The 26,435-nt window shown below is 38.2% G+C and overlaps 1 protein-coding gene and 1 long non-coding RNA gene across 3 annotated transcripts in view; one reads left to right on the forward strand and one right to left on the reverse strand.

Annotated features, from left to right (window-relative positions):
* Positions 1 to 17,376, forward strand: TNFSF13B (TNF superfamily member 13b). 2 transcript variants are annotated; one of them, XM_063149665.1, is made up of 7 exons: positions 1 to 111; positions 5,220 to 5,632; positions 5,716 to 5,821; positions 13,406 to 13,462; positions 13,814 to 13,926; positions 14,018 to 14,168; positions 15,831 to 17,376. In XM_063149665.1, exons 2-7 carry the CDS (start codon positions 5,306 to 5,308, stop codon positions 15,941 to 15,943), a joined length of 867 nt encoding a protein of 288 aa, XP_063005735.1. In that variant the 5' UTR covers positions 1 to 111; positions 5,220 to 5,305; the 3' UTR covers positions 15,944 to 17,376. The 2 variants fall into 2 exon arrangements, with proteins under 2 accessions (XP_063005735.1, XP_063005736.1); XM_063149666.1 differs by having other exon boundaries at positions 80 to 170.
* The window catches only part of LOC134414700 (uncharacterized), a 21,852-nt gene continuing 2,602 nt past the window's right edge, over positions 7,186 to 26,435 (reverse strand). Inside the window, exons 2-3 of the long non-coding RNA XR_010026820.1 lie at positions 25,864 to 26,123; positions 7,186 to 7,390 (exon numbers count right to left, since the gene is read on the reverse strand). This is a non-coding gene — a long non-coding RNA (uncharacterized LOC134414700). The remainder of the gene's footprint in view (positions 7,391 to 25,863; positions 26,124 to 26,435) is intronic.

Raw genomic sequence — 26,435 nt, forward strand, 5'->3', positions numbered from 1 at the left:
CTTGTTATGATACAAAAGCATTTTCAGCCCATCTGTGCAAAATCTGTTAAGTTGCATAGTGTCAAAGAGGTGGAGAAATGCAGTTCTCCATGTTGCTGGATAGCAAAGCCGGTGAGACTGTAAGAGGAGTGGGCTTCAGCTGTATGAGAGAGCTCCTTTTTCCCTGGGCAGTAAGAAGCAATTGCTGTAACATCATGGAGGGGGGAAGGGGGGGGTGAAGGGGAGGAGGCTGGCATTAAGCTGCCGTAGTATATAAATCCTGGGTTGTCTTTTTATATTTTTCATGTTTTGAAAATTATTTTCTAGCTGGTTCTGCTGCATACTTTGAAAGACACCTATAATAATTGTTTTTCCTTTCTGTGTCAGTTCCTCTTCTCTTTGAAAGCACTGTAATAATGATGTAAAAAGTGACAGTGGCTGCAAGTCAGATGTAGGTTTACTTTGTGTAGTATGCATTTGGACCCAAATTGTCTGGATATCTAGAGAAGTCATATATAGCAAGGAATGAAACAAAGATGGCATACCTAAAATATGCCGACACATTTATGTTATCCTCGGCAATTTTGAAATGTTGACGGAAAGAGAAAATATTACCCTTTTCGCCTCAGAAAAATCTCATGGAATTTTTTGTTTTCCTTTTAACAAGATAATTTATCAAATAAGGCTTAAACTGTTTGTGTAACACATCCTTTGCTTGAAAGGTATTCAACAGCTTCTTAGAAGTTAAAATAATAAGATGTAAGATATACAGCCACAGGAGTGGCATATGGAGAAATAGAGTGCTTTTGGGATTCATTTGTGAGGCAGAACCTGCCTGGATTTGCTACTGTGTAAGCTGTAGTTAATGGCTGAAAGAACTAATTGAGTGTTCTTGAAGGGAATTTGTACTATTTCAGTGGGATATCTGTGAATACTTACATACGGATCTCTTTATTAGCAGAAAACTATAATACAAGATTTATTCTGATCTCCCCCAAAATAGTCCTCCTGTTTTGTCCATCTTCAGAAAGGACTCGAAATTAAATGGAAAATTTCAGAATGGAGCCTTAGCCTTTTCTGTGCCGTGCACTGTCTTGTGTGGTAAGGCGAGATATCATGGTCTCTTTCTTGGAACAGCCGCAGGGACCATTTTGCGGCTGCTTCAGAAGTATGTGAAGCTGGACCCTTGCCACTGGAGGCGTACTTTTAGTGCAGCCTTCAACACACTCGCCTGGATCTCTGGGCTGCAGCATCTGCTCAACCTCCTTTTTAAAAACAGAACATTTGTTTTGAAGTCAACTTTGATGTTTCTTCAGTAAATTGGGTTTTTACGCAAGACTTCACAGTCATATCAACTGCTTCTCTTTTGTGCATTGAACTTCATTATGGGTTTTTCCTCTCCGACAAAGAAGATGCTATTGTGGTTAAAGTACATAACTGGATTTCAGGAAATCAAGAATTCAGTTTCTGGTCAAACCACAAATTTCCTGTATGATTGGTTGCTATCTCTGCCTTGGTTCCCCACCAGATGAAATGTTGATCTTTTATAAATTTTCAGATTAGCAGGACCCATTTTTATAATTTAATCTGAACCTCTGCAAAATGGAAATGAAAAAAATAGAAAAAGTTAACTACCTGCATAAAATTACAGGGTTTGTTTCTCCTGTAACCTCTTGGAAGTTTTAAACTGCCTTAAATTTGGGTTCAGGAATCCTTAATAATGGGTTCAGGATGCCATTTTCCTGTCTTGTAGTGAAACACTCTCACCTTTAAGCATCTTCAGTGGTAATGTGTTGGGGTTTGGTTTTCATTTATTTATTATTTTGAATTTTACCTAAATTTTTAATCTTTTTCCTGGAAGTAAAGGACTTGGTTAACTAAAATTGTTAGATAAGCCAAGGCATTTCTTAATAGTTCCTTAATAGTTTTCCTAAACTACAGAGGTTTTTTTAGTCAGTTAATCTGAGTGTTCAACATAGCTCATACTTTGGGTTAAGGAGATATTGGTATATGCACAGATCATGTACTGTGTATGCAAATTGAGACCATATTTTCAGAGTACCTTTATTATAAGGGTTTATTCTTATTTGTTTGCAGAGTTAGATGGCCAGGGCTACTTTTCTGCAATTTAATCCAATGAAATTTTCTTTTGTAGCGATAGTTTTGAAAATACTGCTTGGAACTGGTTTGAGGCAGCCCCTAAGGTTTGCTGGCTGCATGTTATTTCTTGGGCCCAAAACTGTTGATGTGGTACAAAAGTTTGCAAAAGGATTTTCAGGAAAGCTGTCCAGTAGAAGCAAGCTGCTAGCCAAAACCTGAACATCATTTCTGAGATTAGTTCTTTAGGTCTATTATATTAATTCTGTGCTTTTGACCTTTTTCACAGTCCAGTTTTGTCAGTCTTAGCTATATGCAAATAGGTTTTGCCAATATAAAAGCACAGTGCTCTTTCCCTGCAGCATATATATCCAAATAGTATATTCTATTTCAACAGGGATATTCCACTGTGAGCTTGTGCTCAGCTGAAATCATCAGCTTCCCATGTCTGCTGGTGGGAGGCTGATCTGAGCACCCCTTATTCCTCTTTAGTCACACCTTAGTTCTAAACACAGCAGAGGCAGCATGTGCTGATCTTACCGACTTTGCTTTGCAGCTCTGCCAACAAGGGGAATCATAAGGAGAGTATGTTATGACAAGACATAGTGGCAAACATTGAGACACTGACTCCAGGTTCCAGGCTCTGCAGCTGGCATGGGGTTGTTATTTGGTTGAGGGCTTTTTTGGGTTTGGTGATTTTTGGGATTTTTTTTTAAAGTAATTTTTGTGATTCACTTTGATGCAATTAGCAATCTGCAATTAACTAAAGCTCCATTTGATTATATTAGAAGTTGCTTAACTAAGTATATTTCTAGGTAATTCATACTGGTTTTCATGATTGACCTCTTATTGTCACTAGCTATTGTTCCACTGTTTTTGTCATCACCAAAGTTGTCTGAACTTACACTTTCTTTCAAACCATATAACTGCTTATAAATCTACAGAACACAAGGTGGCCAACAGAGGAATCCCTTTGATTCTTAGCTCCAAATGCCTATTGAATTTAACAATTTCCCCTGTGTGGGCTGTTGAGATTTTCCTCATCTCCCCTTTGAAATTGTCATTGATCAGAATTATAAGCAAGATGGAGCCGGATGTCTTACAGAAGTCCTCTATGTCACCACAATTACTTTGTCAGCCCAAAAAGTGACCCCATTTAAAAAGGCTGTGGAGGCTGGGAAAAGCCTATTTTTTCTAGAAGTGGGTAGAGCACTGCTATTTATATACCAGTCTGATATTTTCTGATACATTAATGACTGCAGAGACCTCACTGGCCAATAGCTTCTTGGTATTCCTGGATAGCTAGTTATAACTTTCATGTTCTCACTCAGTTTTATTTTCTAAAGTAGCCCTTCTTTTCCAACTGTCACATTATTTTTTATTTTTGGAACAGTCAGTACTAGGCTGGTAATGTTCTGATGTCTAGGCATACTTGAAGGCATGTCTGCTTTGTACCAATAATTGCTTATTCTGTTAAAAAAACCCTACATTACTTCATATTAAATTTACGTCAAAATGCAGCCTCATTCACAGCCTAATTTACTCTTTAAAATGAGAACAGAAATGGTATGTTGTTCTATTTTTTTCACTCCACACTGATTTCTATATAATTTCTCACTGTATTTATGTAGCTTCTAGGTGCAAGATACAGGATATATATTTTTTCCTTTGCATTTAGGGACAGATTTACTTATCTGTGCAGGATGTGTGTGGTTGCTGGAGGTGGCAAAATAAAGAAAAGAGTGCCTTGCATCACAACGGAAGATGATAAAGCTTATAATCACACTAAATTTCTCGTGGCCTTAGGAAACAGAAGAGGGAGAGGCTACGGAAGCTGTCACTCTATTATTGTTCCTTCTTCCTTCTCCTTCTCAACAGAATTAATTTGATCTGAGCTACTCTGGTAGGTGTTGTCATAAGGATTTATTACACAGTGTTTGGACTGACCGGTAAAAGTTTTCTCTTTTGCGAAGATAAAGTTTACTTACATGGTAAGAGGGGTTGATCCATTGATTTTGGCCATAATTCTGATACTGTTTATCATTTTTCTTCTGCCCCAGACCACAGGAACTTTTAACAAAGGGGTAAAAGTTGAATTTTTGTATGAGAAGACAGCAAAAAAATCACATGAACATATGTGAGATGTCTAGGTATCCTTGCTGTTACAGAGAAGAAAGAAATTCCTAATGTAGAGTTTTAAGATGAAAAGCCTTATAAAATTTTGAAAGAGTAACTTATACCAGAAACTCAGGATTCACCTGAGTGTTGCCAGCATGCATGTTTAAAGTATGGGGTTGTGTTTAATTTTAAATTCTCTAAATAAATATTTGCCCTTGTACCTTGTTCTTATTTCCCCCTCTCTCATTCTTTTCCATCCCCTAGTTTTAACCACTTCTAGTTCCACCCCACCAAATTTCCTCTCTGTGCTTCTTCACGTTCCCTTTTGCATTAATGCAGATTCTTGAGTTCTTTAGAGAGGCTGTATTTATTAGAAAAGTTTAATAAAATGTCATCCCTTTTAAAGTTAGTTTGATGAACTGATCTGCAGAATTAGCATCTTCATACAACTGAGAAACCTGTAATTTGTGACTCATACCTGGGAATGTTTTTCATTATTGTTTTTTAGAAAAGGAAAAAAATTAATTTTAATAATTTGTCTCCTCTGTAGGCATATTGGCACTTTAGATATGAATATAAACATAGATATAGTATATATACAGAGTACATCTATATGCCTTCACATACACAGAGGTACATGCCTGTCATATGTGTATGTCTTTTAAGTACCACTGGATGAAATTCTGCCAGGAAACTTCACATTATTTCTGCCAGGAAACTTTACATGGTTTCTGCACTTTTAGATAAGGCTTAAAATCACCAGTGGTACTGACTGTGCCTGAATTTAAAGATTATGGGAAATGGCTATAGCAAGCTGCCACGTAAATAACTGGTGGAAAGTGAAAGGAGGAAGGTAGCTTGTGAGAAAGTATTTGTTTCCAAAATGCAGCACAGAGAGGTGGAAACAGAGGGAAGACAGAATCTTAGATGTTCACTGTGTACATTAAGTCTAATGGTGCTATCAAGAGCTTCATATGACAGGAAATGATCTGGGCGTTTTGTTCACTTATTCTGGATGCCCTTAGTTTCAGAGAGCAACTGCTAACATGGATTGCACCTCGGAAGGGGACAGCTGAACTCTCCCTCTGGCTTTAGTAAGGAAAGAGCAGCGATGAAATCCGTGGACTGTGTGCACGTCATCCAACAGAAGGATACCGCCTCCCCTCCCTCTGCCCCCCCTGGTGCTGTTTCAGGCACCACGGGACTTTTTCCTGTCACATTCCTGTGGCTTGCAATGCTCCTGTCCTCTTGTCTTGCAGCAGTGTCTCTTTACCATGTTATCATCCTGAAAACAGAACTAGAAGCTCTGCGCAGCGAGCTGATCTACAGCATCCAGGCAAGGTCTCCGCTAGACCAACCACTCGTGTCCCCCGAAGCAAACAAAGCAGGTAGCCCTGTTTCTTCCTTCCTGCAAGTGTCTGCAGCTGGCTCCAGGCAGGTAAGCTGGAGGGCTGGGTTTGGACTTGCAGGGCATGGACCAGTGTGGGGCTGCTCTCACTGACTGCTGCTTCTCCTTGCTAGGAGAGCAGGCTTGCTGGTGCTGGCGCAGCTGAGAGCTTCCAAAAGGAAATCTGGAACGGGAGTAGAAACAGGGGCAGGCGGTCTGCTGACAAGACAGAGGAAAAAGGTAAATACCAGATGATGAATTGGATTGGGGTGCTGCTGTTGGATACTCTATAGAGAAAAGCAGGAGTGTTTGATTTGTTTTTTCTTTCTCTTGTCAGTTGATCTGTGCTCCCAGAGCCCATTTGGGTTTTCAAAATTATTGGTGAATGAATGGTGTTAACCATAGGCATTTCTCTTAAAGGACAGAATATTAAATCACAGAATGTTTTGGTTTTGAAGGGATCTTTAAAGGCATGTAGTCCAACCACCCTGCCATGAGTAGGGACATGCTGTTTAAGGTACCAGATATTTATGCTATCTGCAGGTTAAACTTTGAATGTTAGATCCCAAATCTGCATGATGTGTTAGAGTTGAGAAAGGCAACTTCAAATCATTCAGATTTTTAACTGTTCAATTCTCTCTGATCAAATTAGGGAGGGAAATCTATTAATAAAAATGCCAATTCACTTTTCTGGGAAGCATACTCATAAAAAAAAAAAAAAAGAGAAGTAATGAGAATTTTAAGGAAATAGGAGCTTTTAAGAAGAAAGGCTGGTTCATACCTGACAAAAGAGGCAGACTACAAAGAATTCAGAGGTTTAGCATAATTTCTACATTAAAACAACCTATCAATAAATAGTACAATTAAGAAAGGAATGCCTACCCAGTAAGATTATTTTGGTCATGGTTCGCTTTTTCAAAAGGTTCTGCAAAGAACATTGAAGACTGTGCTCCATAAAAGACCTCTGATGTGTATTATAGAGTTGACATATTAATGGGATATATTTTTTTCCTCTGGGTATAAAATACTTCATTACTTTTCCAAACACAATGAGGTCTTATAAGATGAAATAAAGAATTTTATTATACAGTTTGCACACATACACTAATTGCACTGAGTAACTAAAATATTCCTGAGTTGCTAAATCAGTTCACTCTTCTTATGTATACTTTTATATTATTTTAACTGATACCTTAAGCTATTTAGAGAAGTTGAAATGGAGTAAATGATAGGTAAAGACTAAATGAAGCTTTGCGTAAAAATGTGTTTCTCGGTGAGCAACTAACATGAAATGTATTTCACTTGAGCTTCAGTAAGCTAAATGAAATTAAAGTTCTAGAGTATAATCACTCCACTTACTTCCAATATTCAAAAAAACTCCATTAATTTAGGACATCTCTTAAAATCCATAGGTTTATATGAGATTTCTTCTATTTCTATTTCAGTCTTTGATTCAAGATCTTGGCTAAGAAAGATTTCGCAAACAGGACTGAGGTCATGATTGCTTAAATTGTATTTCTTGTAGCCTGTTTCCTACCACAGGAACCACAGAACTCCCCTGCCCTCCCCACCCTAGGAACTCCCAAATAAAAAAAAGTGATCTGAAGTAAAAATATCATAAAAAATAAGGAGATGACTTTTTAAAATGAATGTTAGAGCATCAATACTCTGCAAGTAATCCAGTTTCCTTCACAATAACTTTCATCTTTTGTCTTATTGCAGTTTGAGATGAGCAGGTTTGGGGCTCCTCAGGTGTGCTTCTGAGTAGACTTTTGATTCTCCTCATCATGTAGCCACCTCTGATCATACCTGTAACACATAAAATTTCAATTAGGCTACTTATTTTGGTAAACTTTTTTAAGGTACAGCTGGCTTTAAAGTCATTTAGGATGGATGAAAGAAAACACAGAATATGAGCATTCATTTTAAAGGGAAAAACTACATAAGTTGACCTATTGCAATAATGTTTTCGAACATGAACCTCATATTTTATATATAAAAAAGAAAAAATTAAATTGCAAATCTTGCATTTATATCAAAGGTTGTCTGTTAGAATTAGCTTTCCACCCACTCTAATTACAAACAATTCAGCTTTTTAGAATTCAGTAACATTGTATTTTCTCAGATCAGATTTCACTGATGACCATGAACCTACTAGTCAATGTTAAATTTTGTTTTAGCAGAGTGAGTTAAATAGAAGAACATGGTGTTGTTCATGGTGCTGAATCCAGTCTAGTACTTGGTCATGTACACAGAATTACAGGCCCTTCATTTTGACCTTTTGACATTCATATCTGGGTTCCAGAATCCCATCAGTCTCCAAATTGTCCTGCAGATTTGTGGCACTCATTCTGTATTAATGACAAATAAATCAGGCTACTGAGCGAGGTGCCTGTTCTTGCTCTACTTCTCTTTGCTTCAGCATGGTCTCAAAGTCTGATTTCATAATTAATTGTTGACTCATCATTTTACTTTTATATGGATGAATTCCTTAGAAAGTTAACATTTGGAAACGTCACTGGTATCTAATTCCTTCTCTTGTGCTTCAACAGAGAGCAGAAGTAAAATATAGAACTAATATCTTGTTTATAAATACAGTTATCATTCAGTTCTGGGATTATTAGACTTTAATCATCAAATTCCAGGAATGGATGCCCCATCATTTTTTTTTAGACCTACTACAGCCTTTCTTAAGCATACTGAATTTTCATTTTAATGCATACAAGTGAAGCATTTTAATTAAAAGGACAAATGAATGAAAGTGCCTTTAACACAATGTTGTTTCTTTTTTTACGGAGTTTACATTTGTCTGTGCTAATGCATAAAACTATTAGTCATCAGTAGCTGCACATTTTGTGTCTTGAAAAAATTTCCAGCTCGGGTAGGTTGAAGAGAAGTGTTTCAAGCATCAATTCAAAATAAAGCTGCACAGTCAGCAGTCAGAACCAGAGTTCTTGATGCAGTGAGTAGGAGGTAATGGGTGATTTTGAAACATACACTCCTGGCAAATGTCATATCAGGACACGTTTCAACAGATGTACTTTTTCTTTTTGTCTTTCTCTTTGCAAATTTCATCCGTGGAGGAAAATTTGTGCACAAGAAAAGACCTCTCCTGAATTTTATATTTCATTCACAGTTATTGATTGCATTGCCTGTGTGTTCCTAAAAGCTGCATGTGCACTTGAGCCTAGGAACAAGATTTAGGTCCCATTGCCTAAGCCAAAGTACGAACATCAGGTTTCATTTTCACACTCCTTCAGTGGTTCACTCTGATCATTATTGTGGGATTCTGATCCCCATGGCTGAGGGAGGTGAGAATCAGGCCTTCTGTAAGCACAAATGCTGGGATCAGAGTGGAGCCCCCATGGACTATATTTACTTTGGTGTACAGAGGTTGCCCAACTCCTTGCATGCATGAAGGAGCTGAGGAGCTATTCTATGTAATTCCACAATTCAATGAGGCTGCGTCACCTGGCATGTGATTTGGCAATTCATTTTTTTACTAGCAATTTTCAGGTTCTACTCCAATAGCAGTCATGTCTGTGGGAAGTAACTCTTACCTTCCAAGCATTGTGTTAGAATTTTGCCATTGCTCTTGATAAAATTGCTGTACTGCAATATTGGTACATTTGTTGGTTGGAAGTGTTTTGACTGTGTATGTTGTTACTTTAGATATCTGTGACAGAGGGATGGCAAGAGGTTTTACAAGTGGTACTTGACTTTAGTGATCTTTGAATTGAGATGTAAGCTTTTTTTACTAGCTTAAACGAATGCCACATATAAAATTCCCTTACCTAATATTCACAATATGAATAAGGGAATTTTATATGTGGCATTTGTTTAAGCTAGTAAAAAAAGCTTACATCTCAATTTGAAGAGGTCAAATATGAAATAAAAATTAAAATCAAAGTAAAAAGGAAACAGAAAGGCCTACCTCTTGAAAATATATGTTATCCTTATTTGTTTCTGCTGGCAAAAGTCTAACTCAAAAGGAAATAGACCCTTCTATGAAAAGGGAGAGAAAATTACTTGATGCAATTCCTGCAATTTTACATGAAGAATTTCACTGAATGAATGAGTGAATAAATCTGTGCTGTGTATTATGCAGAACACTGCATAGTCAAAAATACACCAAATAGGCTCTAAGTTTTAAACCCAACATTCTGCTGTATACTGTATAATAGAAGTCTTAATCCATAGTAAACACTTCCCTTATTTTTCTAAAGGTAACATGTTATTGGCAATTCTGTGAAGCCAAAATAATGCTATTAATTCTTTGAAGATGTTTGTTAGCTCTTAGTCATCCATGCAACTATGATCAGGGCATTTTAATACAGGGATGGACTGAATCCATAATTAATGCCATATAAAGGCATCTCTATTAAATAATATCAGATTAACCAGTTGTCCAGGTTTCTATTGTGACAGAGTTCATGAAAACCAGTTTATAAAAATGCACAAGCAAAAACTAGAAGACTTCTTGTAATGAGAAATCAAGAAGTTAAGGGAAGAAAAACTGCAAATGCTTCAAGAAAATGCTTGTCATTATAAATTAAATTGTCTGATGTTTAAATGTGCTTTGGGAAGCCTACAGAGAACAGATCTAGACAAAAAAGGAACCTATATAAGGAGGTCTGGGTTTGTTTCTTTTTTTTTTTCAACATCAGGGTTTTTCCTAGGTTATATTTCAGCAAAAATGAGCACAAATGTCTCAGACCTCAGATATCAAAACTTAACATTTTATGCATGAGCTCACAAATATTAAACTTGAAATTTTGTTTGGATGGATCATTAAGTGAGATTGCAAAATACTAAAATTATTATGCAATTTTAAAAATAACAAAGTTTACATGCAAGGGAAATTTTATTTTATCAATGTAAGTTCTTAAATCATGGAGATATGCTGTCCTTCAGCAAAAGATAGTAGAGATTTTTTTAAATTGTGACTGCATTTCTCAGCCAGTAGAGAACACATCATTGCATGTGCTGGCTGTGGTTTATAAAGGCATCTGGACTGTCTAACATCTTCAAGACACTTTTATACAGATAGATCTCATGGTAACATTCAGTCCAGGTATTTTTACACATTTTCAAGTTGTATTGCATTAATCCTGCATTTTGCTTTCATTATTAATCAAAAATCCTCTAGACTACAAAGGTGTTGCTCAGGTTTGACTTACACTGGGCTAAAAGACATTAAATAGCAACTATTCAATGTGTATTCTATAATACATGTATTCTTCATATTGCACTTAAGATGAGGGTACTTCTTGGAGTACAATTGCTGGTGTTTTTTAGCAACATTTACTTTTTACTGAAAATTTCTGATAATTTACCCAGAAAATGTACTTTGTATTTCCATATCTTCTCCTTCTTAGTAGTAGTGTTTACTTGGATTTTTTTCAATAAATTACTCAATTTTAGGCATGTAAATAGTTCCACTGAAGTCAAAGTACTTGTATATACGGGAAATAGTTATGTGTCAGTTTGGCTTCTGAACAGATTTTTGAAGCACGTTGTTGGTCAATCCTTCAAGCACTTTTTTAGATATTGTCTCTTGTAGCTTTAGGGAAAATGGCCACTGTGCTAGTTCCTCTTGTCATGAAGGACACAATTGCATGCATTTTCTCCAAAAACAAGCTTACTATATTCTGTGGAGGCTTGTTCCTATATATATCTGCATATATTAAAAGAAAAAAGAAAGATTTTTTAGGAGATTAAGTGCAGATCTGATGTCTTTAGAATGAAGCAGACTTGCAATGTTTTTTTAAAAAGACGGAGATGATCTCAAACTGTACTGATCTTGCAGATTTTAATTACTAAGAGCAGTTCTCAGCAATGCTGACTAGAATTTCAGTGCTGCAACCAGCTGAAACAGAAATCCACACTTGCAAACTGAGAATCAGGATAGTTTGAAGAATGCCCACCAAGTTTGCAGGCAAGTTTAATGAGTTGCTAAAGCAGCCACAGCTTTCACTCCTTGTAGACACTGCTCACTGACAGGCAGCTGGATAGCAGCTGGTTAGTGGGAATCATCACAACTCTTCTTGTTTGGTTAGTGAAAAATTTGGTGCCCACAATAGTGAGTTCATTTAAAAGTAAAAATTGAAATTTTGTTTTGGCTTACTGAAATACTAGGTGACCACCAAATTCCATTCACTAGGAAGACATTTTGTTCCAAAATGAATTAATAACTTGGGAAATTATTTGCCTGATGTTGTGTGTTTCCATAAAATTGCATTTTCATTTTATTTAGAAGTTTATTTTTCAGAAAACTATTTTGCTCACAAGTGTGATAGAAAAAATGAATGAAGTATAATACCTTTATTAATTTTGTGTTGGCTTGAGGTTTTTTATTTTTTGCCTGAAAGTAGATAATTCAGATGCCCTTAAATTCTTGGTTTGAAAAATCTATAAATTGTATTACATTATTGATGTGTATAGAAAAGACTCGAGGACACATTTCAGTGTAGGAGACAGGAGTTTGGATGATAGAATTCCTATTACCATGAGGGCTTGCAGGTTGTGTGATTGTTCTGGAATTGATGCATTCCCAGATGTGCACTTGAATCCTTCTGTGCTGCCAGTTGGCACTGCTGAGTGCTGGTGAGCATCCAGCCCTCCTCTGCTGTTTTCAAGAAGGACTCCTTAAAAAGGAGATTTAGAAACATAAAGAGACTTCTTTCCACCCAAATCCTCTGGCTACCTGCTGTGCACAAAGAGGTTTGTGCCACTGGACACTTGGCTGCCCATGTGGGTGCCACTGACAGATGCAGAAACAGGATCCCACATATCCATGGCATTCCCCATTATAGCCAAATCTGTGTGGCCAAATCTAACCCACAGCCTTCTTGTCTGAAAAGTGGCAACAAAACAGAGCAATCCATGGCAGAATTTTCTTCTCTTGACTCCTAATAAATTCATTTGGTCTCTGTCAAGTGCAGTAAGTATTACTACTCGGTTTTCCATCCTTCAAAGTAACATAACAACCAGATGTTTTGATTAAAATCTGCTCCAAGCAAATGCAGCTATTTTTTTTCCTTTTATCCTGTTGCCTGACACTTATGCTTAGCAGGTTTTTTTTTACAAGATCTTTGTTTCACTTACAAATTTAGATTTTAACATTCTGCAGTATTTTTTTCTGAACAAATACCTAATTTCTCATTAATGTCACCAATCTTTACAGTTTTGAGCAATACATTTTGACAGATACCACATTATTTGTTATGTGTGCCTGAATTTGCAAAGGGTGCATTAATTTGCTAACTCTCTCTATTTTCCCTCTTAGTATAGGTTGATCTAGTGTAGGTATCTGATGACGTATTGAAAGTATGTATATATGGACTTTGAGAATTTATTATGAAAGTATGTATGACTTATATTTTACAGCAACTATAAAGAGGAAGTAATTTCTCTAAATAATATGTCAAACAGAGAAAATCTGCTGTCTATTAGTGGGGTTGGGGCTTTTTTCAAGCTTTTGTTTAGAAAATTAGTAAGCCTAATTGACCTAGTGATTTCTAGCTCATTTGACTTACTGTACATAGTTATACAAGGAGCAGATATGGAAATAAGCAAGTGTTACTTGTGCTGCTACCTGATGCCTCCCACTTGACTCTCTGAAAGTCATCTAGAATATGTTGTGACAGGAATTTTCATTTTGTACATGTGAGTAAAATCTGTGTTCAAACTGTTCTGGTTTAAAATAAGTTGTGAGACTGAGAGATTTCTTCCATGACCTTTTTTTTTTCTTAAAGTAGTTTCATAAGTTTATTCTGTTACTGACTTATGTTTCTTTGATTTCAAAATGCTTTCACTTTGCAGTGCTGCAGGCCTGCTTGCAACTGATTGCTGACAGCAAAAGTGATATCCAACAGAAAGGTAAGAATATGTGCCATGATTTATAGTTAAATGGGATAACTCTTTCAACAAATTTTACCAAACTTCAAAGCAGTAACTGAGTTTTAACAGCAAATTTAAAAAATAAATAATAAATAATTTTTTTAAAAACCCAACAACAACAAACAAAAAAATTTCAAAAAACAACAAGGAGGTCCCTGCATCTGGAAGATCCCTGTATCTGGGTGGGTCTTGCAAATATCATCTTTCCAGTGGGGAAATCCACCTAGGGAGACTGAAATTTCTTTCTAGAAGTCAGCCTTTGTTATTTTTTGGCAGGTGAAAATGAAGAAAATAACATTTCCAATCACCCAAAATTATTTTGTCTTTTAGATGATTCAAGCATTGTCCCTTGGCTCCTGAGCTTTAAACGTGGAACAGCCCTAGAAGAACAAGGAAATAAAATAGTCATCAAAGAAACAGGTTATTTTTTCATATATGGCCAGGTGAGAAAGCTCAGTTCACTTCAGCACCTGACTTTTGTCAGGTTTTTTTAATGCTTCCATACAATAAGTTTCAAGTTTCTTCTTTCTGTAGGTTTTATATACAGATACAACATTTGCTATGGGACACCTAATACAGAGGAAGAAGGCTCATGTGTTTGGTGATGATCTCAGCCTGGTGACATTGTTTCGCTGCATCCAAAATATGCCACAGTCTTATCCAAATAATTCTTGCTACACTGCTGGTAAATATCTGCATTTTCCTTTTCTTTGTTTGCAAATAATAAGCTACATCAAATAGAATCTGTAGTGAGGGGCAATTGTGTTGTAGCACAACACAACACAACACATAAAGAACAGGGTCTGCATTCATGGATCTGGCTAACTGAAAAAACACAGAACACTTTCAGAAAATAGATTTTTATATGAAATATCAGCAACTTGAGATTATGCATCTAGCTCAGTGATCTGAACAATTTTGCTCCTTCCATTGCCTCTGTAATGTGGTTAGACATTTTGGAGCTTTCAGTTAGATGCCTGAGGCAGGCAAGAGGAATTCCTACCATCCTCACTGAAGAACTCAGTTTAACTTAGGAGTTGAATTCCACATTTAGTCATCCCAATAAAATATTAAATTGCTATATTCTCCTTTGAAATGTCATGTATGGATGTTAGCCATCCAATACCTTCGTACCTTACTGTGACATTTCTACTCCTTATAAAGGATGCTGGATTTTTAGTCTGGTTTGATGAAAAACAGTTAATTCCTATAAGGTGGTCTTTATGACTGCACAAATTAGAAGCACCACAAGAAAGACAAATTAAAATATTTAATGTAAGTCCAGCAGGCTCAATGGTCAATATATGTGTATATTCCTGCAGTAGCATTTAAGGAATTAGTGTCAAGGCCTATAAAACCCCATATATAATTTCTTATCTGTCTGTCTTTCCACCTTAATGGTGGGGTTTTCTCTTTGATTATTTTTGAGCAAGACTTTTTTTTTCAGTGCCTTATGAAAAAGTGGATGACACTGAGGGATGGAGTTGACTGTCAGCAAGTAATGACATTACACAAATGGGATGTGGCAGGCAGCTACTTTTTTTTTCCCCAATAAAAAAAATTCCAACTAACTGACTAACTAACTAAATACTTTGTCCTGGCAATTGAGGATGTCCAAACACTTCCTTTGATTTTTTGCCCCTTTTTTGAAGGTGCTTATGTTGCTAGTCACACATTCATCTATATTCTGATTTTACCCCTGTATTACTGCTCTCCTTTCCTAACTAGGATCTCTGTCTTGCCACTTCATGATTCCTGCTTCCCAAATTCCCACTGTTCTGTTTTCACCTGGAAAAAAGAGTTCTGACTGCTCTCTCTCATGCTGTTGGGCTGTGTCACAGCAGGCATTAGATGTGTTCTCAGCTCAGCAGCTGCAGCTCGAAGGCAGCATGCTCGTGGTTATCATATCAGCTGATGTGTGTCTGGCTGGAGGCAAACTGTTGCAGTGGATCAGCTGATGTGTGGTCACTTCATTAGGTTGGTAAAGCTCATAAGACCTCCTCCAGAAGTGTGGGAACAGAGTAGTCTGGGGCCAGTAGTAGTCAATGCTGACTGTGACTGCCTCATCACCATAACATGAGGAACCTGGCTACACCACTGGTAGACATTCTTGCTGTGTTTGCTGAAGTGAACTCTGCTATGCCGAGTGCAGGGTTGAAATCGTTCATCTTCACAGAGGATGTTAAGTGTCAGCTTTGGATAGGCTGTAAACTCTAAGATTGTACCTAAAGATAAAAACATTCATCACAAGTAACAAGCCTTGCTTATATTTGGAAGATGACACATAAAGACTTTTGAGTACCATTTATAAAGGAGTGTATTTGAGATATTCCAAATCTTTTTCCAGGCATTGCAAAATTAGAAGAAGGAGATGAACTTCAACTTACAATACCACGGAGAAGGGCTAAAATATCCTTGGATGGAGATGGTACTTTTTTTGGTGCAGTAAGACTCCTCTGAAGCTCTTTATTTCTGTTTTTATGCTTAATGCCATTTTCTTCTCTACCTATGCCTTTGTCAGAAAAAATATTGAATTGTAATAAAACTGCCAATTCAACCTCTCCCAGTCCACCACAGGCTTCTAAGAATTTTCTTCACTTTGATATGCAAACCCAAAACAGGAAACATACCAGACATACTTGTGAAATAACCACCATGTGATTACCAGAAAGCCAATTTATTTTAGACAATGAGACACGCTAGATAACAACTCTAAAACAATGAGGTTTTGGCTTTGAAACAATTTGTTATCCATGTGGCAAACCAAAGGAGGAGTTGCCCAAAAATAACAGCATGACCAGGACCCCAGACTATCAAAGTGTTATCAATTGAAAAGGAAATCTAAAATTAAAGTGTATCCTAGATTTGCATTATTTCATCAGTAAAGTATTTAATATATAAAATGTGGAGGAAAAACATTGAACAGTAGATTCCTCACCACAAAATGAAATTGCTAGTTGTTGTGTTCTGAGTTTTGGGTTTGTTTTTGTTTTTTTTTTTTTTCCCAGAGATACTGGGGAAGGAAAAATTCTAAATGTCTGGGATAATTAAAAAAATATACAGAATTGCAGCCACTGTCTTGCTTCTTCCCTGTGAACAAAAAGTGAATAAATTACTACAATCTATTAGCATTTACTAATTAGAATTATTTTACTGGAGAAAGGACATGTAAAACACTTCAACAGCTCAATCTTCAAAGCACTGCTATTTGCCAAGGGATACGTGTACACTTCCATGTAAACAAGGCTGGCACAGGAAGAAACACAGTGAGATTAGACACAACACCATGGCTGGAATTGGATTTCTGGCTCCATAATTTCTGCAGTCATATATAGATATGTGTGTAGATATATACAGTATGTAGACGTATCTGTATATATCTGAGAGTAGGTATACACACATTGGTCTTGGGCATTTAGGAATAGAATTTTATCTTCTTTTGAGTAGTTTATCCAATGGAAATACTACTTCATGCATATTTTTTATATTTCCCTTGCTTCTTGCCATGATCCATTCTATGGAATACAGTAAAAAGAAAAATCCAATAGATCTGGAACCAGCCATTCAACTAAGAAAATAAACTTGTATCTCAGAGGCTTTTTCTGTGGTTTTGAATATAATGCTTAACTCTGTTTAAAAAAAAAATCAGATCTGTAGAAAGAATAAACAGATGTCCTTTTTCCTTTTCTTTTGTCTGGCTGATTTGTTCAGTAGGTAGTATTTATGCCTTTTTTTAATCCCAAATATTTTATGGTCAAAGGAGCTATTCTACTTTTTGCCCTGCTCTTAAAGAAGCATTGAAGTGCTATAGGAATAGAAAAAAAGTAAAACCCCAAATAATGAATTGTACTTTATTTGAAACATATTTTTAGGACCTGAGAATTGTGTTATATAAGCTCACTTAGTAAAGAAAAGATGCTCTGCATATTGCAGTTTCCTTGTCTGTTTTTATGAATTGTGTTTTGATTGATTTCTCATGGTGATAGATAATAAATAAAAGTGATTTGGAGCTCAGAATTATAAAGCATGGTAAATTAATGAAGCAATTATTTCCTCTTCTCTGGGCTTTGGGAAGACATTTCAGCATAAGCAATATGTGCATTGGATTTTTACACTGGGATATTTATGAGGCTTAACCACAGTTTGAAAATACCTGCAAGTCCTCCTTTTTTTAAATGTGTTTATGTGTTGCGCAGCTGCAGCTGCTTTTTTCTCTTTTTGTTTTTTTTTTGTCTATATGATTATTATTATTATTATTAAACTTTGATGAGCTGAATTTGCCAAAAAGGCATTTTAAGTCCTTATACAGGAGCCCTCCATTTAACCAAGTCTGTACAATCCTGCATATAGGTAAAAAAACTGTTAGCATGCAGTGAGTTGTTTGTTATTACTGAAGTGCATTAATTATGCCCAGAATCTCTCATCAAAAGTTTGTTGATTTTAACATTGTCCGATTATAGGAAAAATGATGTTCTACTGTTGCTTTCCCAGAGACTTGGTAGCTAAACTTGCAAATCTAACTTTTATTTTATTGTGTAAGCTTCCCCAGTGGTTTTGGTGGGCTTGTGTGTGCTTGGCTTAAGCCATTTCCCAGGCTGTATTTCTTCCTTCTGCTGCTGACAAATGTGCAAAGTGCAGACATTTGGAAAGGGTCTGGCGCATGATTTGGCTTGGAGGAAAACTTCTGTCTTCTGAAAGAAAAGCTTTCAAAGGTGTTCCCTTTCTTAGAAGGTTGAAACTGAACTTCATGTTTCTGTGAACCATGAGAACTCCCACGTGTGCAGAGTGCAAGCTGACAGACTGTTCAGATATTTCTACTGACAAATCCAGCAATTTTGTTGCTGTCAAATTAGCTCTTCACTGGCTTCATGAGAAAACTTGTGTTTTCAAAATTAACCTGCTTCTGTACAAAGTTGAGTTTTAACAGATCAGCATTTTCTGATCAAAGCATAAAGAAAGAAAAGGATAATAGTTCATCCCTGATCATTCTGCTAACAAGCTGGTGCAGAAGGAAGCAAAGTGCTTCCAGACCCCCATCACACATATGCTTCAGTGAGTGGGAGTTAGTGAAGCATCCTGCATTTGGGAGAGATTTAAATAAATGTGATAGGCAATAATTAGTATCTAGTTGGTTCATACAATATTCTACATTTTTATCAAGGATATCTTGCATTTAAGAGAGGTTTCTGCAAATGCAACAAACTTTGTGCATATTCTGGTTCTTTTTCACATGGTGTTAAGTAGCACAATGAGGGACTTTTTCTTTCCAGTACATTTTAACAGAAAGTGTGAAGTTATATCATTCTTTCCTTTTTAATAATGTGCAGTTGACAGATGTATAGCTGCTTTGAATGTAATGTATTTAATGTAATGTGCATCTCATCTCTTTTATATGATGTACAGTCACACACCCTGCCAACACACAGAGCATATTCATTATGTGACCTTTCTATACCTGACTGTTTCTCAAATTGCTCAGCATTTGCCAATTTAAGACTCATTTCAGAGGTCCCACAATTTTGCCAAGCTTATAGTGCTGGAGCTGACAGTTTCTGTAACTCTGGTTTGTGTCTTGGTTGAATTATCTTGGGTTGTCTTTAGCCCTCAAAGTTCTACTCTTCTAGGGATGAGGTTAGGAAAAATGCATTCTTTGGAATTTATTTTAAAATTTTGGCTACTTTTTCTTTGGAAAGGACTAGAGATTTTGCTTTGAAAGAAGAAATGTGTATAATGTGGGTTTTTCTTTGTTTTCAAAAGAGTTTTCTTTCTTCCTTCCTCCCTTTCTTCTGGACTCTCACAGGGTATATGCTTTTGAACAATATTTTATGCTCTCTCATGTTAAGCATATTCTATCTCTATGGAACTTTCAAAAAGAAGAGGAAAATGTTCCCAGCAGTTCTGTGTCTGGATTACATCAGTAAGGTCTAAGTTTGTTCTTCAAGGTCAGTCCAAACAGGAGTGAGAAGGAAGCTCATGCAAATACAGGGAAGAGGGAAGCTAAATATTTGATGTAAAAAGACTCTCATGGAGTTTGCAGGTTACATAGATCCCAGCAGTGATGGGGGAAACAAAATAGAATTGGAGCTGGATGGCAGGAACAGGAGAGACCTTAGCTAGGATTTAATTTATTGATTTCTAATTCACAAGCTCTCTTATTCACAGCTCACAACTCATAACTCATGCACCTATGAGCAAAACATAGGGAAGAGCTCTGGTTCTTCCTCCTCTGCCATGGCACAGGTGCCACACTGTGAGGCATGAAAGCCTCAGCAATCCAGCTGCTGCTGCAGCCACTTCAAACACTGTTTGGGTAAGCTGACACTTGCCAGCTTGGACATTTGGTCTACACCATCTCCAGGAGCCAGCAGGTTTTGCCAGACAAGCAACAGGCAGAGTTGATGGCTGCAGGCAGAGATGATGGCTGCAGGAGACAGCAGGCTGCAGGTGGCAATGGCTGTATAAGGACCTTTAGTCCTTTCTGGCCACTGTGTCCAGCACAAGTGTTGCCTTTGCTTTGGCTGAACAGCAATGACCCCAGCACACACCAGGGAATAACTCAGAGCATGATGTTAGCCAAAATCTGAGCAAGAAGTTAGTGAAGAGGCACACCACGGGGAGTGCAGTCAGCCACTGATGCAGGTTGCTCCCAGATTTCCAGCACTTTTTTGGATAAATCCCTGAGCAACATATTCTGAATTCAGTGTTGATCCTTCTTTGAGCAGGATGAAGTCCAGGCCTCCTAAATGATCCCTTTGCCCTGCCTGATTGTCTGATAAGAAAGCAGGAGATGTGAGAGGCAGAGAAAGGACTGAGTGTTGGGTCAGAAAAGATCCTGCTGGGGAAGGAAGGTGTTCATTTCCTGAGTGCTAATGAAACACAGGGTCCTCAGTGTGTGCTTCAACAGGATCAGCAAACATTTATGTGCTGAGCAGGGCAGGTTCCAGTTCAGCACAGCAAGCTGCTAGTAGTCATCAGGTACTGCATGACCTCAAACCTAAGAGTGTAAATTGGATCAAACCATGTGGCCAAGTAATAATCTTCATTCACTCTCTTGCAAGTTTGCTTTGACTTTTTTTCCTGCCTCCCTCCCCAGTTCACTAAGTGGATGGAAGGAAGATACTTCATCCTGTGGAAAATAGGATATTGATGGAAAGTGTTTTAAGCTGAAGGCCAGAAATATATCTCAGAAATGTTGAAAGGAAGTAGTAAATGAGGTAGAACATGCAAGAAGAGATATTACAGTGTCCTGTTTAAATCAGAATTGCATTCTCTTTCTGTCAGTGAGAGCTGGCTGAAAAGTCATATTTACTTTCCACAGATGCTGATTTTTTTTCTTCTTTTACGGCAAGAGTTGTTTCAGTTTTGACTTAAAACCACTTCTACTAAAACATTTTGGCCAATCTACAAATCCTATCTCTAGTCCTGATGAATGTCAGTCATTCCAATGGCTGTGGGAAGTCCTGTATCACAACATGTATGTGAATTCCCCCAACTGTGCTTAGGCTATTTGCTTCCCAAAGCTGCTCAGCCTAGGGAGGGGTCTTGATGAGCTCCTTTTAATCAAGAGACTTCCACTTTCAATTTCCCTGCTCAGAAGCCAACAGCCCTTTTGGAAGTCAAAGCTCAGTTCCCCCTGGGCATAATTTTCAGTTTCATAACAGTTTGTTCAGTCCGAAATATTTTAAGGAGAGCATGCTGGGCTCTACAAACTGTGGTTTTGACAAAGCTCTGTTTGGTCTAAAAATTTCCAGACTGCCCTAGCCTTTGCTGTAGAGTTCCTTAAACAAGATTTTTCACAGGTGGTCACTGAGTGAATGTTCCTCATTCTCTGTCTGTCTGACTGATGCCCTTGTGGTCTCATTTGCAGAAGTGTTGAAACACACAGCTGCAATTGAAATAAGCAGGAGCATGCTTTGAATACATGGAGGGCTGTGTATTTCTCCAGAATCCTCCTGTGGAAATACTACAGCAACAAATATTATGAAAAAGCCCCAGGGGAAATAAATTCTGATCTGGAGACAAACACAGTTAGAAGTGTGCAGTCAGCCAAGAGGCATGTTTTGGGAAAAGTGTGAGGAACAGTTCTTAAATTATTGCTTGGGTACTGGACATTGTGTGCTTTGAACGTGATGGGGATCTCAATGGGAAGGGCAATGTGAGAGCATTGCAAGTAACTTCTGCTACTACAAAAACTTTGTCCCATATTCACTATGAGCATTTAACTTTGCATTGGAACATTTGGTGGAAGTTGGAGACAGACTATCCAGGGGTCTGTTTCTATTTACTCCACTGAAAAGGGAAGCTCCACTCCCCACAAACCTAATAGAAACTACTTCATGTAGCTGCGGAAGAGTTAGTGACAGTTCTACCTGTGCTGAGAAAGTGTTTGCCTTGACATTAAGGGAACTTGGAAACAGCCACTTCATAATTCCTAACACCACTGGAGAGCAGACATTTTTAAAGGGAGAAGAGTAAGGGGGAAAGATTTTCCAGAGGACAGCACATAAGCACTGTTTGGTGGCAAACTGCTGTCTCAGGATTTCTTACCTAGCTTTGTCTTCGGATCAGGAAAGTCAAGAGGATGGCAGGGATTTGGAAAGCTAAATGAGTCTGTTTTGCAATAGACACTGTTGATTTTTTTCTTTCATTCAAAGAGCAGATTTTCCATCTCCCCATCAGCCCAAGAAGGGGACAATAAGAGCAAAGTAAGTGGATGGGGTGAAGTGCACGTCTGATGCAATGGTAAGTGGGAGAGGTAACAGAGATGTAGTTGTGTGGAAGGAGTGAGTGAAGATGAGACAACAGCACGAAAACTGTCATGCTGCTGCTGCTGCTGCGGCTGCCACCTTCCCCCAGTGACTCCATTGCTCCATGCAAACTTTCAGTCCTGTGTTAGTCTGGCATTTAATCACAAGTGATAATTTTTTTGAGAGGAAGTTCATGATGGGTCTCTATCCAATTATCAGTTGCAAATACCAACCAAATTTACCAGTGCTCAACCTGCAAAATAATGGTGATGCTCTGTTGGGCTGCTATGCTGGAAGTGAGTCAGGGCTGATGCAAACAAGCAGAGCAGGCTGATGAGAAATGAGGCTGAGTCTGACAATCTTTGTCTTTAAAAGGATGATGGTACACTTCCCTGCCTCTCAGGCTGCCAGAAATACACCTTCCACCCTCAGTGTGTGCAATGAGTAGTGGGAGCAGGAGAAGCATGTATTCTGCTACTTTTTCCATCACTTATTTTATTTCTTTCTTTACTTGTTCTTTCCAAAATCCCTTTGTCCAGCTTTATTTAAGTCTGTACTCTCTCGCATTCATCACTACTATACTTAGAAATTCAGAACATGCCAAAAAAAAAAAAAAAAAAAGTGTGTGGGGGGAAGCAGGTAATTTCACAGTGTCCATCGTTGGTTTTTGCTGGATAACCTTGCCCAGCCATCACCATCAGCACAGGAGGGAGCTGGGGTGATGTGCAGGTGTGTAGGCGGTCGGCGCGGCCGCTCCGTCCCTACCGGCGGGCAGCAGTGCCGCGGCCACCGCGCTTCCCATCCCGGCACAGAACGGAGCGCTCGGGAAAACTCCCCTGCCTTTTAAACACGGTGTATCACTGCTGACACTGCAACCGGGAAACGAGAAAAGCAAAACGAGAAAAGCAGAAAGGAAAAGAGAAAAAGAAACAAAAAAAGCTTCTGGAGCACCAGTGCCAGTGAAGCAAGCTTTTCTGCCAGATTCTATGATTAGTTATGAGTTAGTTCTATGAATAATCATAGAATATCCTGAGTTTGAAGGGATTTACAAGGATCATCAAAATCCAGCTCCTGATCCTGCTCAGGACAGCCCCAAGAATTACACCAACACACAAAAACATTTTAAGAATTTTGGTCACTCTTCTAATTGGATTAGGCCCACCTTGTTATTAATTCTCTCTTCCTTCTATTGACATACCTGAATCTACACACTCTCAATGTATATGTAAGATCAGCCTGGTATGAGAAATTATAATTTATTCATCCACAATTTCCCACCATGAATGGATCCTTCTCCAACCACTGAGCAGCCAAATGCTTTGTTTTGTTTTTTCTTGCTAACCACGTTGAAAAACAAGGGTGGAAAGAAGAATATTTCTTCTCTAATTTAGAAGCTAATGCTTTGAGAAATTTTCTATAAATCTTTTCCCTCACCTTGATTTAATATCATAGAGGCAAAAAGAAAAAGGAGTCCTTGTATTGCCATAAGTATCCTACCTCTTTGGAGGCATTACTTAAGTGCCTGTAGCTATCTTCACATTTTCATTGGTTTCTAATAAACCTTTCATTTTAGCTGAAAACCTCTTTTCTGGTAAACTGAGAATAATGCAAACCCCATCCCTCTGATCCTACTCTCTAATTCACAACTTTAGAGCTTATATGTTGTTTTAGTCTGCTCAAATACTTGCTTCTTTGGAGATGGTGATTGCTTATATATATTCATTAGTTCTCTTCACGAAGGAATTGTACTAAAACTGATCCCTTGGGATGCACAAACTCCTGGTCTGTGGAGAAGAGCCAGGTAGAATGGCAACATTACACACCATTGTGGCTAAACAGTGCCTCATTGCTCAATTTTCTTACCCTAATGGTCATGAATATAGGAGATCAGATTGACTTTCTTTAAACACTCAGGAAAAGGTGCTTCTGACTTCATGAAGACATCAGCATCTGCCACGAGGAGGCCTCCATGTTTTGAGGTAACTCTCTGGTACCTGACCTTAGCCCATGGGGAGAAACAGGCACTTCTGTGTCAGTTTGGCTTTTACTTATGTAAATGATTCATGGCTGAGGTGAATCATACTGAAAATTACCTTTTTTTTTTTTTTTCACCGTGACTAAAAGACACTCAAGTTAACACCTCACACAATGTAGCTTCCCAAATTTAGAAAAAGCAGATAATGGCATACAAAAACAAATGAAAGAGGACAGTCTTCATGGCATGCTTTGTAACTTGGCATTTAAGGGGATAAACAGATCAAGAAGAGCCTGGCTGAAAAGGACTTGGGAGTGGTGGTGGGTGAGAGGCTGGACTTGACCCATCACTGTGGGACGGAACCAGTCCACATGTGGGGCCCTCCGTTCCCCTCAGAAGGGAGTCAATGCTTATCTCAAGCTGACACCTCTTTGACATTCACAGCCTAGTCACTCCTGCTGATGAAAGCCCAGAGCATGACACAGTTTCATTCCAAAACCTGGCCCACAAGAGGAGGAAGTGGTGTCCTGACCTGATTTCAGATAATAGCTGGTGGTTAGTGCGCTTGCTGAAGAAGTAGGGCACTGTCCTGAGCCTGGCAGGGGAATCAAATGTGACCCTCAGGTCTCCTCTCTCATCACTGCAGCTCTGCAGAGCAAGCCCAAGACAGTTCCTCACAGCTGAAGGAAAGATTTAGCTGTGCATGTGAGGACAGAGGATGCAATGGTGAAACTTGGCCTTTTTTGAATTCCAAAAGCAATGATACAGCTAAGTGTCAAAATCCTGTCTGAGAGTTCCCACACTCATGGTAATGGCAATGAGAAAGCTGAGTGTTTACTGCAGAGTGCTGTGAGCCTCACCCTGCTCTGCCTACCTGCGTCTGTCCTAGCCCTTTGCTGCGGTGATTCTGAGCCTCTCTCAGCAGCAGATGGTGAGGGGTTAAGATACTTTTGGTATGAGTTGTTTTATCTTTAAATATTATAATAAAAACTTTTCCTACAATTTATTCATTCAACCAAAGTAAAATAAAAAAAATGTTTATTTCAAGGAAATTCACAGATCTCTCAATCAGATACCAGTGGCTAAGAGAAGGAAATTAGGAGAGAATGTTTACACTATATAGATGAGAAACAACTCATATCTAGTAGTAGAGACATTTTTTTTTTTCATTGGGAATCATGATTTCTGAAGTAGGTTGCATTTGTGTTGGGCTTTGTTTCTCCCAAAACTGATCTTCTTGTCCTTAGATAGTAAAACATCAGAGGAAGAGTATTTCCCAGCAAAATCTGTCTCACGTAGATTCCAGAAACCCTTTGCACTGTAACTATGTTCATTATTTTGTTTATATTGGAACCCACACATTCTCACTCAGACAGAGAATCACATGATTGTTTAGGCTGGAAAAGACCTCTAAGACCATCTGAGTGTAACCATTAACCCAGCCTGCCAAGTCCACCACTAATCCATGTCCCTGAGTGCCACATCCACATGTCTTTTAAATACCTCCAGGTGTGGTGACCCAACCTTTTCCCTGGGCAGCCTGCTCCAATGCTTGACAACTCCTGCAAAGGAGAAATTTTTCCTAATATTTAATTTAAACCTCCCCTGGCACAACTTGAAGCATTTTCAACATTTTCTCTGATTATTTAGCTTGCTACCTGGGAGAAGACCAAGTCCTCTTGCCCTGCTGCAGCCTCCAGTCAGGTGGTTGTAGAGAGCAATGAGGTCTTCCCTGAGCCTCCTTTTCTTCAGGCTAGATAAACACCCTGAGTTCCTGAACTGCTCCTCATCAGGCTTTGCTCCAGATCCACCACCAGCATTGCTGCCCTCCTTTGGTCATGGTCCAACACCTCCGTGTCCTTCTTGCCATGAGGGGCCCAAAACTGAACACAGGACTCGAGGTGAGGCCTCATCAGTGCTGCAGAAAAAAAACAGTGAGGGTTCTCAGAGTACTCACACGGGGCTTCCTTGATCTCATGTACGCTCACAGGTTTGTGTCACTGCCTTTTTATGCCTTGAAGTTGGATGTTTTGAGAAATACACACCAAGAATGCAATAAAAAATATATCTTACTCCAAATATTAACTTTTTAGTCTTCTGGAATTTTAGATTATGCTTTTTCCATTACAGCTCAAAATATAACTAAATACTTCACTTCTAACAGCTTCAGTCCCAAGAGAAAAAGAAGTATATAGGTTTTAGAAATTAAATTAAAGGCATCTCCATTGTT

This window comes from Melospiza melodia, chromosome 2 (genome assembly GCF_035770615.1).
Source record: "Melospiza melodia melodia isolate bMelMel2 chromosome 2, bMelMel2.pri, whole genome shotgun sequence".
Taxonomy (NCBI): domain Eukaryota; kingdom Metazoa; phylum Chordata; class Aves; order Passeriformes; family Passerellidae; genus Melospiza; species Melospiza melodia.